The 16,158-nt window shown below is 35.7% G+C and overlaps 1 protein-coding gene across 2 annotated transcripts in view; it reads right to left on the reverse strand.

Moving 5' to 3' along the window:
- Positions 1-1,594: 1,594 nt before the first annotated feature.
- Positions 1,595-16,158, reverse strand: part of ARFGEF2 (ADP-ribosylation factor guanine nucleotide-exchange factor 2 (brefeldin A-inhibited)) — a 35,538-nt gene continuing 20,974 nt past the window's right edge. For both annotated transcript variants that reach the window (XM_010569674.1, XM_010569673.1), the window contains 18 exons: positions 15,805-15,952; positions 14,753-14,852; positions 13,400-13,440; positions 13,146-13,315; positions 12,356-12,507; positions 12,023-12,195; positions 10,749-10,909; positions 9,786-9,916; positions 9,561-9,690; positions 8,957-9,092; positions 8,057-8,195; positions 7,913-7,967; positions 7,537-7,651; positions 7,132-7,262; positions 5,864-6,032; positions 5,336-5,474; positions 4,073-4,190; positions 1,595-2,467 (listed from right to left, as the gene is read on the reverse strand). In XM_010569674.1, the coding sequence (XP_010567976.1) occupies positions 2,291-2,467; positions 4,073-4,190; positions 5,336-5,474; positions 5,864-6,032; positions 7,132-7,262; positions 7,537-7,651; positions 7,913-7,967; positions 8,057-8,195; positions 8,957-9,092; positions 9,561-9,690; positions 9,786-9,916; positions 10,749-10,909; positions 12,023-12,195; positions 12,356-12,507; positions 13,146-13,315; positions 13,400-13,440; positions 14,753-14,852; positions 15,805-15,952 (2,385 nt within the window). In that variant the 3' untranslated portion in view covers positions 1,595-2,290. The remainder of the gene's footprint in view (positions 2,468-4,072; positions 4,191-5,335; positions 5,475-5,863; positions 6,033-7,131; positions 7,263-7,536; positions 7,652-7,912; positions 7,968-8,056; positions 8,196-8,956; positions 9,093-9,560; positions 9,691-9,785; positions 9,917-10,748; positions 10,910-12,022; positions 12,196-12,355; positions 12,508-13,145; positions 13,316-13,399; positions 13,441-14,752; positions 14,853-15,804; positions 15,953-16,158) is intronic.

The following is a 16,158-nucleotide window of genomic DNA, read 5'->3' on the forward strand; positions in this document are numbered from 1 at the left end:
TGATTAAATGCCCTTATTCTATATGCAAAGATAGTACCAATGTTGCATGTTACAGTAAAGAAAGCCCACAATGCAACTGTAAAGTAATGAAAGATGTGAAAATTAAGAGACTTGTTTCAAGACATGAGTTGTAAGGCTTTCAAAATTGTACAATGCAGAAAAAGCATGCAACTTTAAGAAGTTTGTTGTTTTGAGAGGAGATAAGGGTATACATTCAATGAGACAGTGACACATTCAAAATCTGAAGAACAAAGTTTCAAATATTTTCTTTAGGACCATAAGAAAAGGAATAGACTACTCTTACAGATTTAAATAGAATTAAAATAAATACTTCATTTTTACTGTAATTGATGAAGTGACATTACCAGGGAATGAGCAACTATACTAAATGCAAGCAAAAGGACATTTCAAATGCAGCAAGTTAAATATCAGCATTGCTTATTTTTCAGTCTTTTCCTATTGTAAAATATAACCATATATTCCCTTCTACTAAATATTAGTGTACAGATTTTTATCTAATGGGTGTTTAAAAGTTAAAGAGCTGCAATCAACATTTATTTTTCTTTGGTTAAAAATAAAAAGTAAAAATAAAAATGTGAAAGCATTATCACTACTATGGACTGCAAAACCATTCCCAAACAATGCTTATGTAGAACAAGCCGATTTACTGAAAAGCACCATATGAACCCTTTGGAAATAGCTCATAAAAAAAGAAAAAAAAAAAAGAAAAAAAGAAAGAAAGAATCCCAACAGCTCTTAGAGTGGAATATCCAAAAACAACTACAACTAAGGCCATCCTACCAGGAAACTCAATTTAAAAAGCAAAATAACAGGTTAAACACTTAATATCATTCAAGTAGGTTGTTTGGTTGCTTTTTTTGTTTGGGTTTTTTCTTTTTTTTTTTTAATAATACTGTTATATTTTAGGTTTGCTACTATGGATAGCACAGCAGTTAATATAACACCTTTGTTTACATTATTTTAGGAAATGGAACCTCTCCTCCAATCCTGCCACACTCTTCCAGTTTAGAGAAGTCTTAAAACTTGAAATTAAAACTATTTCAAAGGACAGACCTCAGTCCTGCAGTACTTCAACTGTAAACTGGTATTCTGTCATGGAAACAGTTGTCACAGGAAACTGATGCATTTCAAAGAAAGAAAAATCTCTAGGGCAAATTAAGCTGCAGTGGTAAGTCACACTTGCATCACAGATACCTTCAAAGCATAGAAATGTATTGGTAACTCTTACAATACATGAATGAACTTGTTTAAATTTTGCTAGAGCAGTTTCATGGCAATTCAATTTTTATTTTCTTTTTAGACCACAATAGGAGCTAATAGTTGAGAACAAAGATCGTTTGCACAAAAAGACAAATCAGAACTTGCAGATCTGCAGTAAAAAGAGACAGAACCTCATATGTATTAAGGACAGGACTTCTTGCTAAACAGACTTATTACTACTAAATACATTGTACTCAAGGGTAAAAAAAGGTGGTTTTATTTGTTCTGAACCTTGTTTATAATACTATTGTATATGCTCTGTCCATGATCTAGCAATGTATGAAAGTAAATGGAAAGTTTGAAGTCTTTTTTTAAGTATGCCTTTAACTCAAGACTAACAAGCTAAATAGAGCAGATGTTATTGTGTGCTGCTGATGTAAAACCTTCCGTAAAAACAAAAATAAGTCTCAGAAAATGAAGCACTGATATTAAAAAAAAGTTTTAAAAATTACTTGCTAAACAGGAGGAAAACCCTTTCCCCAAATATCCTACAGGCTGTCCACTTCAAAAACTGTAACACGCTGCCTGGTCTAGTCATGTATGCACAAAGAAAAACCCAGAATGATCTTAGGTGATCATTAGCCACTGCGGTATAGTTTATTATGAACACATGTGCTAACATCACAAGGCTATACAACTATATTCATTATTTCCAAGGGGCATAATTTCTATTGAGGAATCCAGCTGATTTATCAGATTTAGCTGGGATGCAAGACTGAACAATTGATAAAGGACTAGAAGAGACAGACTTGATCATAAGAATGACTAGCATTGAAACAAAGAGGCTTTACATCTACTGTATTAACTCTGTAAGCAATAATTTAAATAAAACTGCTGATAGTTTTGTAGGATGGACAGAACAGGATTTTCTTCTTCCTCCCCAGATGCCATTGTGGTAAGAGTAACTTGCTGTGTTGATACACCAGGGTCCCATTTTTTCCCATCCATTTTAATCCATCTCTGGAACAGAGCTTTATGTACAAGGTGAAGTAACCAACCCTACTTAGGGCTACCACGAAGGTAAATTCATCCCAGTTGTCCGTATCTGCTCCTCTGTTATGCAGATTTTGAACACAACACCTATACGCAGGAAGAACTTCCGTAGCACAGCTCGAAGCTCAGGAATCAGGTCAAATTGCATGATTTCACACAAGTATGGATAATATGTCGAAGCATGTGCCCTAAACTATGAAAGAAAGTATGAAAAAAGAACATTACTCTCTATTACTATAGGAAAGCACAGAGTTTTTCCACATTCATGGCTACATCAGCTTGTTAAAACGTGAGGTCTCACTCAGTCAAAGGCCCTCCTGGATGGCCAAAGGGCCATCAAGCTCAGTGTCTGTTTTCTGCAGCAGCCTGAGCAGATGCCTACAGGAAGCCACACACAGAGCATGCATTTGGCATTACTTCCCTAAAATAAGACTCAGACTATTTTGTGCCTCAGGGGTTTCTCGGGCTAGAGGTAGTATTAGGGACAACTTGTAGAAACACTGCCCTCTGGTGTGAATTTGTCCAGTTGCTTCTCCAGCCTTTTTAAAATACCATCCACAATACATAACGAAGCCTTACACAGCTGAACCGGTGTGTGAAAAAGTATCTCCATTATGTGTGTGTTTGGTCACCCCCACAGTGACTTGCCATCTCCAAAACTCTCATTCACTGTCTCTTACAGTATAATGATTCAGTCCTTTCCCTCTCTTCATGCTAATGACTTCATGCAGCTCTCATTTTTATTTCTTTTCTGGATAAAAAAATAACTGAGTAAAAGTCTAACCTACATACAGTTCCATGTATGGGAACCAGTCCATATCCCTTATTCCTGTTACACTCTCCCAACTCTTTTCCAGCTCCATTATACACCTTTCAATATGGGGGATCAGAACTGCAAACAGGATTCAAGATTCAAATCTGTCATGAATTTACACAACAGGAAATATGTTTTGTCCTCTATTCCTTTGCTCAATATCAGTTATAGGGAAGGTTAATGGAACACTTTCTCCACAGAACTTTTACAATAAAAAGATAGTGGGATTGTGTACTAAGGAATGGCCAAGTTGCCATTTTATCTAGAGAGTTAAGACTATTCTCACAACACACCATAACCACAGGGACATTACTGAATTGCTGCAACATGGAGCAGCCAAGCCACCACTACTACCAATTTCTTAAAATATTGGTAAATTGCAATAAAACATTCCAAACTACACAAGAGTAAAGTGAAATTACACACTTTACAATACAGAAAAAAAACTACACCAGGAAAACATACACTTCAGAAAAAGATGAAGTTATTAAAAAAAAATAAAATAAAAGGTAAGCAACTTCCAGAAGTTTCTCTATATGTCTCTATATGTCTCTATATTTGCATTCACCTTTTCCTCAAGACAGCCAAGATCCTCAAAATTATTTTTTGCCATCACTGTCAAGGAACCAGAATTCCAATTTTGTAGTGGTGAAATTTACCTCTACCATTCTTGTGCAGCTGTAATAACAGCACAAGCCCATCCTTTATTGCACAATATTTGTGCTTTTATGTGAAAGCTCTGCAGTAATTCTATCAATATTTCTATACAGCTGTGAATTTCTTGGACACAATCTGATTTTTACAATGTAGAATGCTTGCAAAAGAAATGGAGGTGTAACAATCACTGTATTTCAAGAAGAGTACACACTATGTAAGCAAACTAGCCACCTTGCAATACTGATGATAATAAAGACTGAATTCAACAGAAGCAGAAAAGAAAAGATACCCGAATGCAAACAGACATGACTTCCAGCCTGTTCTTACCTTTTCATCACTGATTTTTAGTGTTTTTGTTAAAAGCAACAGCAGGAGATTGGTCCAAGCTTCTCTGTGGCTTTCTGAGTTCACAGTAATAAAATACGCCAGGGCGTCACTGCATACACTAAAGAGATGACACAGTTTGGACAAACCATAAAGAAAACCAATTAGAAGTTTTTATAACAGGCACTGTTTGTCCTCTCAGTGTATTTTTTTTTTTTTTCCAAACAAGATGCATTCCCATGGGAAAGATTTCAATCAAATGCAACAACTTTAATTACACAAACTTGTCTCGATTTTTCTGTTAGAGTAGTTGTTACAGATAACTGAACCGAAATAGTTTTCATGTTGTCAACAAAGAAACACGGAGTCAGAGGCAGAAGAGTCTGATTTTCCTCATAAACATTCTGTGATTAAAGTGTTTTCACCTTCAACCTGTAAACATTATTTCCTGATCCTTGCACTGGGACAGCTTAGGCAACAGCAACATGAAAGAGTTCTCCCTCCAAATCCAGACTGCTTTAATGAAGATCTGCAGAGCTCAGCATCACAGATTAAAGAGGGATTACTATTGTATTAAGAAATTTTTGGGCCTTGCTGTAGACTGTCAACACAAGGTACAAACTGTACCACTTAATAAGGCTTTTTTGGGGGCACTATTTTAATTAAAGAAGGAATAGAACCTCCTCTTTTGCACACTAAAAAGATTACTATGTCCATAGATGCTGATAAATCAGATTGCTACTGAAATCCGCTGCTCTAGTGCCAACAGCAAGCTTAAGAGTTCTTCACATTTGATTAGAGATTAGTACTCTGAACTTCCATGTACCAACAACTCACTTCTCAAATAAAGGGGACACCACTACCTTTTTATATTCATTTAACATAATTTTCTACATTTACCTAAGTTCCAGGTATACAGCAGCTTATACTGCACTCTGTTTAGATTACTGTATCCTATTATACCTCTAAATATCATCATGTACTCAGATGTGAAAAGTATTCATACACCACCACTTCTGTAAAAAAAGCGCTTATCTCAGGCAAGAAGGTGTTTCATTTATTCCAGGTAGGTTGCTTCCTTATTGCTAAATTAACTTTTAATGAAGAATGGTCATATATATATATACACACACACACACCCCCCCTCCACCCCCCGTCTCTCCATATACTTTTCACACTCCGCTCAGCAACTTCAAACATTTGTATCCAGGGATGCACCATACTGGCTGAAAACAGAACACATTAGAACCACGCTGATACTTTTACCTAAGCAGTCGTTGCTGTATAGCATCCCAGGACTCTCGGCGGTTTTCATCCACGTACATTCGAAAGAGTATTCTCAAGCAACAAGCCAAGCTGCTGGTCTCTTGTTTTAAGAGATTGGGTTTTGATTTACCCTTGAACCCTAGAAATCAGTTACACATAGGGAGAGAGGGAACAATCACATTTGTAGTTACTAGCCAAGAGGTAAAGTTTATCAACAATACTTCCACTAGTGAACAGTAATGATTTCTTGTCCAGATAGTATCTCCTCCTCCTTGATTTTGATTTGAAATCTCATCTGTTTGTAAAGATATTTAACTACAGTAGTACCAACTGTGTAGCTCTACTTTAATCAAAAAAGCAGGTAATTTAGCAAACAACTATTCAAGTCATCAGGAAGGAGACAAGTAATAACAGCATGCAACACTGTCACATTAACTGCAGATTATTGCAATGGTATACGTTTGTATCTCTACAGCTAAAGCTGTAAGTGGAGCTCAGTATTTTTATCAAACTAAAAGTAAGCCTCACCTGCTCTCCATAACACAGTTCGCTGTTCATAATTTGAATTAAAGGCTTTTGAAAATGAATGAGACTCTTGCAGACAATCTAGTAACTTAAAGAGGTGATGTGAAGACATATATTTATACATTCCTTGGTCTTCTGTGTCAATGTGGATGTCTGCATCCAATGCATCTCGCTAAAGGGGGGGAGCAGAGAGAGAGAGTGCGCACGTGCGCAAGAGAGGCACGTCAATAACATTCTTTGTATATAAGCTTAAAGAGACTTTGATATTTCACAGACCATATACCACTAACTCCAGATTCCATTTTTAGGTACAAGTGAAATATTAGTGCAATACAACACAGCAGAATGGTCCTGTCAAATACCAGGGTTGTACTCCTTTCAGTAGGATATTTTAAAAGAGAGCAGTTATGATCTATCCTAGTTATTGATAAGGAAAAAAAAAAAAAAAAATCAAGAGCAACAAGGTAAGAACCTCCCTTATCAAGGCATTAAAAAGTCATAGCAATACAATATAGAACATTTCCTCTCCTCCAGGAGCTGAGTAGGTCTGCTGAATTCTGAAAAACATCAAAATGAACCACAAAAATAGCGCAAGTTTAAGTGTTGCATAGTGTAGAAATTCCCCATCTTTGGCTAATGTCACGTTTCATGAAAATTGCTCAACATTTTTAGCTAATTTCATTAGGAATTTAACTATACCATCCCCAAAACACTACCTGAATGCACTAGCCCAAACTTCTAGCTTAGGGCCTTCACAATATCACCAAGCAAGAACTACCTTGCACTGTTCCCTAGAATCAGAATTTTCAGGGACAAGGACCTCTATGAGGCAGGTAGAGTTAAACCTTGACCATTAACCTTACTAAAGTTCACCTTCTGCATCTCCTCCTGCATATACACCTAGAGGTTGAACAAAGCCTCAACTGTGGCTAAATGAAGACACTCAGGCTAAACAACAGGAAAGAATGCTCTCCCCCAAACAAACAAAAAACATTCTTGATGACTACGTATTCATTATAAAAACAATGGTAATATATTATATTGATAATAAAAATAATGATAATATAATAATCCAACAGGCAGACTGCCAGGAAACACTGGAGGCAGTTAAAAAAAAAATCACATCTTAGGAGTAATGACACACACATTCAGGGTACCGCTGAGAGAAAAAGGAAGAGACTATATGCTCTATTGTGTAAACACACTTCAGACTATTTGACAGTCTTTGTACTTTACTGCCACAACAAGATTATAAATAAGTCTGATGGTACCTGAGCTGCAGCCATGTGTTCGGCATCTTCCTTCTTGCTTGTTGCTGGATAAAACACTATATTATCAATGGTCTGTATCAGTTCCAGCTGTACCACACACTTTATAAGAAGGCCAGCAAACAGTTTCTGGTCTAATGAAATGGAGTAACACAAGTTTCAGAAGCAACTTATGGCAATTCACTTACAACAGACTAGCAAAACACTACACTACCATTAGCATTTTTAGTGATATTTAGTGATGCTGTGAATTATCTTACAAAGAGAAAATTTCTCTGCAAGGCATAAACACAAGTTGTAAAGATGTACCCCAAGTTTAAGTGCCCAAAAACTTTCTCTACAGAACTACAGAAGTGGACCAAGACTGGCTATAAAAGGTCATTTAATAAACTTGCATGTTTTCCTTACTTGTATAAGGACCACCTTTCCAGCTCTCATCTGTTGGATTTGAAAACTGACTTTGTCCTCTTTCTGAAGCATTTTTATCCATGCTGCTTAAAGACTGGTGATCTAGGTCTAAATCCTAGAAGAAAATGCAGAACAATTCTAGCAATCCAAAACACTAACTACCAACCAGCTATCAGTTTTCAGATTACTTCACTAATCTTAGATTCAAAGGCTTCCTGCATCCATTCTTTATATCTTATTTTACAATGACACCAAATACAAGCTAATGTCAATTCCAGTATTTGTGGTCAAGTGTATTTACTACAATAAAATATTTCAAAAGCTAACTTAACACAAAACCCTTCAAGTTAGTTTGTTGCACTGAATTAACTCTTACCAAGTGTTTTTCAGCTGAATCTTCCTCCATTCCCACAGGCCTCCACGTTAGCAAGCTTCACAAAGTAAAAAAATATAATAAAATAGGTAAGTATTGTTGCTCTGGAATCAGGTATTAGTATGAGAATTAAATTTATGAACTTACACATGAGGAATAGTAGTTTTGAAGATTTCTAGCATACAATTGCAGGTTTGGCCCCAGACTTCAGGGCTGAATTTCTGTCCGTTTAATATTACCAGGTTTTCTAGGCAGTTTGTACCTGATCGAGCCAACTGCTCATTATCTGTGAAAGAAATGTTCCATATTTATCAACTTCTACAATATCAATGAAAAAATAAGCATTGTCTATTACTGTTCCATTAAACATTTTTACCAATATTGTGAAACACATGGTATCTTAGCTCAAAGCCTACTTGTAAAGTATATTACAATAATATCAAGCTTAGGAGCCTACTGAATTAAAAATAGTGTTTAAAAATAGACTTGATGAGACTGAAATCCAAACAGTGAAGACAAAGAACAGGAGAGAAGCAGAAAGAAAGGAAAAGCACCAATTAGAAACTTATGATTTCCTCCAAGGTAGTTACCCCACATTTCATGCTAGCAATACACAGGATTTCAGGCATAACAGTTGGAGCTCAAAAGAAAACACATTCTTTAGAAAGTCATATTTAAAAAGAACCGGATGGTTGGCAGGGGGAAGAAAAAAAAAATCATAACTCATACATGTATATATATCTGCCAATAAATGAGGTTTTTTTATTCATGCATTGAAATGGAGACAGGTTGTTGGTAGAAGATTAAACACAACTCTTTAAAAGTTTTTGCTCTGTCACAATAGCACCATAAATACATTAACAGAAGAGCTGTCTAACCAATTAAATAGAATGATCCTCCAATATTTAAGATACTGCATCCATCTATTACATAACATATTGTCCTAATGGTAGTTTTTACTCTTCCAAAATTCAGTTAACTTTTCTCTTCTCAAGTAATGAGAATTTTAAAAATACATTAATCAAAAGATACAAGTAAATAAGCTACCTTGTTTTACACACCAGTGTAACTGTGCAAGTATGTCAGGAAGAAGGATCTCATTTAAAGCTTCATAAAATTGCGTAAATACATCACAAATTGCATAAAGTGCATGGTTGCATGTAGTGGTCATCCATTCAGATTTCTATGAGAAAAAATGAAAAGTCCTTATTTTTATGTGGGTTCTTCTATGACGATAGCACTTGGCTTATACATGGCTATTCAACAAAGGACATGGCCTCCGAGGAGTAGAATTTAGATAAAACTAAAAAGCCTTACTACTGCAGACATCTTGTCAGAAGCATTTAGTTGGCCACATGAATATTGTTCAGAAAACTATACATTTTCACAACGAAGTGTGAATATTCTCCATGAAAATATTCAGACAGAACAGACTGATAAGTCACTGGATACTATGACAAGTTTCATACATACCACAGAATACAGCAGAATACAACGTATCCTTATGGTTGGAGCAGTATAGGGTAGAAACATACTGACAAGACAACACAAACTGCTGCCTTGATTGTTTGAGTTCTTAAAAACAAACTCTAATGCTTGCTTTCTTTTGTTTTTTTCTTTTTTTGTTGTTGTTGTTTTGGTTTGATTTTACCTCTGTTTGTTGTTCAGGCAGTTTCATATTATCAAAAATTCGAAACACAATTCTGAACAGATCTTGCCACCAGTGTTTTTCAAAGGTATGGCCATAACTCTTCATTATTTCAAACATCACTGTTAAGCCTCTATAAACAAACCCAAAGAAAAAGAGGAAAAGATGTTAAAATGCATACCCGTGATCTTTTCACTAACTGAATAAAAAAAAAAAAAGCTTTATTACCTTGTTCGAACATCTAATTTGCAACGATTGATGATACAAGAAAGTTCAAATAAAATGGGAAACCATCCTCTGACCCATACTCTGTCCCCAGGAGCAACATTCATGTCATCACTTGTGTATTCTCTTAATACCTTGAAGATGGGCAAGAAAAAAAAAAAAAAAACCACATTTAAAAAACAAACCTACCTCGAAAATCTTTAATTCTGACAGATTTAGATACTACTAGTGGCACAGACAGACTTAAAAAATTAGCTTAGTTTCTACTGTAACACTCAAACCCTGTAAAATGTAAATATAAATGAGACATATTTACTTGAGAAAATGTTGGGAAGAAAAATATGAAAAATAAGCAGGTAAACCCGTTGTACTTAATTTCTGCTAAAGGCTTTACAAGTTGCAGAGGTCTGAAGTTTAGGAAGCAAGTTTAACAGTGGCAGGCAACAATTATATAAATACAGGTAATAAGGAAATCTAAGTTTGGCATAAACCAGTCTGCACTTTGCTGGCATATTAGATACAGCATGCATGTCTTGAAATGGTAACATATGAATGCAATCTAACTCCAGGCTCTTTTCAGCAAAGTGATTGTTATATTAAGTCACACAATAGACCAATGTAGAAAAATATGCATGTTTGTAACCAATTCAACTAGATATAATTAGGGTGATAGAACAAGAAGTATTGTTTTCCAGGTCATCCTAACATCATTTAAAAAAAAAAAAAAGACTATTTCATTCAGTTATTTCCAAATTGGACTGATGAGACTTAAAACTTTGTAATTAGTCCTAGTTTAGTGCTTACATAATATCAAGATGACTGCTAATTCTGAATAAGCTTTCAATACAAACACCTCCTGCTGGGAGACTAGAGTCTGAAAGCTCTCTCTTAGTTACAAGATTAGTCTCAGTTTAACAGTAGAAGATAGAGTAAGAATACACAAGGGTAAAAATGAAAAGAAAATACCTGTGGCCTTTCTGAAACATATTTAGCACAATACCGAATAAGTCTAATAGCTTCCATGCTGGTGTCCGGAAATGCAACATTACAGGCAAACTCAGAAAGACATTTTACTGCATCCTGAAATGAGTCAATTGCTGCTGGAAAGTGCTGTTGAAAAATATTTGCTGCAAAGAACAAACAAATACACTTCATAAAATTTACTGATATTGAAATCCATAGATAAACTGGTATTGATCTACAGATGTCAGCCATGGTATACCACTACCGAATGGACAAACATGAAAGGACCAGGTCTTCTGGATTAAATACGGTTCTCTGCCTTCCCTTGCATTCTTTCCCATCCCACCCTACCACCCAAATTTGTCAGCATCAAATTTTCTCAGGTTGGGTAATTACCAATTTTATAATCTAGGATTATTTTATGGCTTCTTATATGGTTCAGTTTCCTCTCACAGCATATGCAACCCAAAATTCTTAAAATATGTTGAGAAATAATAGCAGTAAAGCTTGATGTTATCTTCTCTGCTGTGCATGAAGTTACCTAAATTTACTTAAGTTACCTATTCTGTAGCAAGAGAGGAAAAAGTAGTTAGACTTCAGACTTAAGGGCCATACAAAATACAAAACAAATCCAACGTGTACAAGCTTTTGAACAAACTACAACTCCCAAGATCTATGCAATTCAAGTTAGCAAAAAAAGTTTTGTCGCTATTTGCATGTCCATAGCTCTTTTTCCCCTACATTATTTAATAGGAAGAGGGCAGTTTCAGGACATGCAAGAAAGCTACGATCAATACTGAAGGTCCATTTCAAGAATATTTGAGTTGATTGTATTTCTTTGACAGTGGCAGCAGTATGTTGTTCAAATAGACTTTTAAAGCAGGTAGCCTGTACAAACTAAACTCTACAAGCAGTCACATATCAGAGTCACAAGGTTTACGATTCCCACCATATGATACTGAATTGGCATGGAAGTTCGTGAAATGTGTTCTTTAATCCAGAACAACGTACTGTGACGGGAGCAACATACAAGTTTACTAAATCTATTCCAAACATCCAAAGTTCTGTAGCAGGATATATATATCTAGTTTTTCCTGTCCATAGCAAATCAGGAGACTTAACAGTTAAGACCTAGCTGCAGAGTTTGAACAGTCTGGCTGCAAGATCTTGTGTTTATTTATCTGGAAATATGAAAGTCTTATTCAGATGGGCCTTTTAAACCAGAATCACAGCAGCTAAGCTAATTTTGGTACACTCATCTGTCAAGCATTACTTACTAACTATGTGTGCTGTAGTTTGAAAGGCCAGCTCCACAATATTCCCATCATGGTCTGACGCTGCTTGATGAAAGACTGCAAAGATATTCTTCCAGCCTGAACGAATATTACCAGCTTGAGAGTTCACCATCTGAGCAATACAGCGTATTACCATGTCCCGAATAGTTGGAGATCTTAAAAAAAATGAAAAGTAAGAATTTCACAAGTGGCACAATTTTACACTGGCACAAAGTAACTGTGCCGCTTCCATGTACGTGACAATCTAACCCACACCAAGTAATATCTTTAAGTAGGACTAAAGCAAGCTAACACAGACATTGCAGTGCATCACACCTGTTTTTCTTCATAATATGCTCAAAAGGCCTTAGGAAGTCTTTCTGGAAGCGAAAGTTGGCTAACTCTCCCTTCTCAAGAAATTTCATTGACAGCTGCCTTAATGAGTCTACCGCAAAGATGGCGACATCTTCATTAGGGTTGCATCCAACCTAGAAGAAAAGCATGTTTTCAAACACTTACCGCCTAACGTATTACTTATATGAGTAACAAATTCATCATTCAAGTTTCGTGTCAGTCCATTAAAAATTGCTAGCACGTTCTAGTTTTCAGATATTTAGAAAATAGGGGGTTACTTTTGGAGAGGGCTTTCTCAGGCATTTGATCCAACTAAACAGACCCATGGATTTTGTATGCAACAAATGCAGAACTATAGTAGTGAGCTAGATGCTAAGAAAAAAAAAACAAAACAACAAAAACTTAGGTTAAAAAATCCCCACCCAAACATGGTCCAGTTTCCTAAAGAAAATAACTGTTGTTCCAGGATCACCTGTATATATTTTAGAGGAAAACTAACTTGGCATTTGATCAGAAGGATGAGACAACGACATAAAGAAAAATTACAAGACAAAATCATATAATGAAGTGATTAAAAATCATTCCCATAAACAGTTCCATTTCTATTTATACACTTTAGATTTTTAAATAGGTGGTTCCTTTAGGTGCCTTCACTGGATTTTATTTTTTTTTAAAATATCACAACCTACACCACTAAGAACATAAAAGGAAAAAGCTGATTAAAGAAATCCTGCTATTCATGTATGTTCTGTAACTTGATTTTTAAAAATACCTTATTGAAGTGATCTCCAATCACGTGCCAAATCCTTGACCACTGCAGCCTAATGCGATTCATGTTGTAATATGATATCTCCACTATCTTCTGCAGGCTGAACATCCGTGGATGGTGTGGGGAAGCCAGCTCATCCATGGAAACAGCACACAGCCATCGGACAAAATCAACTGAACATTAAAACACACTACTGTAAGTTCAGGACGTTACATCGCAAGAGTTCCTGTAACCCAGCAAATGGTCAGCATACATACCTATGGCATTTCCATCCAGCCTAGTTGATCCTGTAAATATCCTATGGAACAAATAAATGAGTTGCAGTTTTAGCTGCGCATCCACAAGAGTCAATCACATCTTAGTGCTGTAGGCAAGTGTCAGCACATCCCCTGGAGGTACTTTACAATCCTCCATGCCATGGACTCTGCAACTGCTTTATTCTTACTCCTTGGCAGCAGTTCATGTCCTTCTCCTAGTCTAAGCATTCTCTTCCCTGCTGCAAGTCACAGTCTACTATGCTCCTGCCCCACTGCAGGAAACAGGTGCAGGCTCACAATTTTATCCAGGACAAGTAGTGCTGGAATAGTCATTTGGATGACAGTGTGTTAAATTTCATAGGGAGAATAAAAAAACATGAAGAAAGATTTGCTGCAAGACTTTACTGGATGTCAGGCACCTACTTGATCTTTACATAGTTCAAGAATACTCTAAGTTGTGGCCATCAAAACAGACAGCAGAAAGACTATGGATGCACCATTTTCCCTTCTTGAGTCTTGAGGGGAGTTCAGACCACTGATTGTGGTTCATATAGAACACCGGTAAGCGGAGAATGTTCCCATGTCTTTTAAACTTTGATATGGTAACAGACATTTACGTTACAATAAATGCTACAAGTCTGAATGTATGATTCTACAGACTTGCCCAATATTTTCCATAATGATAGAAAAGTCCCCTTCCAACACATGGTTTATGATAGAAGCATGTCTTTAGAAAACATTTTAGAAGGACAGATGAAAAAGATAATGATTTAGAAAAGAATGCAGCAACTAACGAATAAAGAGCTGAAGAACAGCAAATAAAGAAATGCCAAAATACTGATGTTTACAAGACCAAAGAAAATTCCATAATTTACTAGAATAAGGGCATTTATTAATTTCAGATACCTGTCCTGTTCAGCCTAAATTTAAAAAAAAAAAACAAAAACCAAAAAAACCCCCCAAATACACGGAATACCTACACGTAAGTTAGAGACAGTTATCATATTTGTAAAACAAAAATAGCTGAATACGGTAATACCAACCTAATTCTGCTCTTCACTGGCTTACTCCAAAGAAAAGGCACAAAAACACATGAATACACACAGTGCCCCTTCTCACAATACACCACATTAGTTATACTGTTATTTTATGACAGTCTTTTGTTTTGTGACTATTACATGCCTAAAGAGATATACTTATTGGGTCCAGAGAAAGCACCTAAGTATCATCATCTTTCTCACAACAGAAATAGGCTTGAAGAACAAAGTCCCTGTCAAGAGTCTGTAAATAAAGCGAAAATGGTCAGTAACTTCAAGTTATGTTTTCCCCAGAAAGAGATTATATTCTCAGTACCTGTCTACTGCTACCACTACGCTCTGTGAACTGGTCTCTCCCACAGACTCTTGAATGCTTGCCATATGTCGTTTATCAGCTCCACTTCCAACGAGGTTACCTGCAATAAAAGCCATTAAAACCCAGTATTTAGCATCATGAAATCGTGACTTATATTAACCCCAACTTTACACAAGTAGACAAAGACAAGTGACTACTGCTTCCAATTAGCTTGTAATTTATATGGAGAAGATGCCAGATCTGTGCCAGGTTATTACAAAATGAAACAACCAGTAAGAAGTACGGGTTTTTTTCCCCTTAGGGCATTGTGTTTCGACCATCATGTTTATTAACAGATGCAATGCTGTTAATAAAAATTGGAAATGATAAAATATTATTTTAAAATATTAACTCTAAGTCAGATACAAGTAGTTAATGCCAGGCACAGTTCTGTTATATTCAGCATCATCACTGTGTATAGCACTAACTCCAGAGTATTTTCAAATTTAAGTGTTTCCTTGATGGTTTTCCAAAGATTGCGGCAACTTGCCTCGTCCCTCTAATTTAAAGCTTAAAAACTAAGGTTTGTTTCTTGTACATAATGCAGGAACAATAGAAGCTGGAACAGCAAGCCCAACATGCAGGGATAAGAAATTCATTTGGAAAACCAATTATCAATCATTGAAACATCTATTAGTTCCTAAAAATAAAGGGCTGATGTTTTTACTATTAAAAACAGAACATAAAAAAGAAAGAACTGATAATAACAGTAATGAAACCATGACTTAGTAAGTATGGTAAAACAGTTTTGACAACAACATGTTCCAGCAAATAAATCTGGAGGAGTTTTGTTAAATTGCTTAACCCAATTAAATTACAAAGTTAGAACATATTTGGTAATTACTAATACATCTTAAAATATTTGATTCCATTTTTTTAAGTTTCATTAATCCAATATAGCTTCCCCTGGAAGCAAGTAAATATATTTTAATATCTTATAACATTGAGCTTTCTTAGCCATCATAGTTCGCTTATATGTGCATCTTTGTGAAGTCCAAGATTATTAATCTCACCTAATCCTAGGCCCATAAACTCTTCCCCTCCAGATGCATAGCCTTTAATGCTTCCTTCCCTTTCACGCCCAGAGCCAGATAAATAACGAGTTTTCACTCCAGTTCCTATAAGTTGTGCTAGTTCCAGCTGGCTAATACATTTCAAGATCTAAAAACAAAAGATATTTAAATCATTGTGTTTCTTGACACCATTATATTTTTATTCTTAACAACTATTTTATATTTATATTTAATATTTATAACCTTCCCAGGTTCTCTAACCTTTAAAACAACTTTGACAATGGTAACAGTTTTGATATAACTGAAACATTACCAATACAACTGGAGATAAAGTTGAGTGATTCATTCAAGAGC

Source organism: Haliaeetus leucocephalus, unplaced genomic scaffold (assembly GCF_000737465.1).
Source record: "Haliaeetus leucocephalus isolate CR32 unplaced genomic scaffold, Haliaeetus_leucocephalus-4.0 Scaffold273, whole genome shotgun sequence".
Taxonomy (NCBI): Eukaryota; Metazoa; Chordata; class Aves; order Accipitriformes; family Accipitridae; genus Haliaeetus; species Haliaeetus leucocephalus.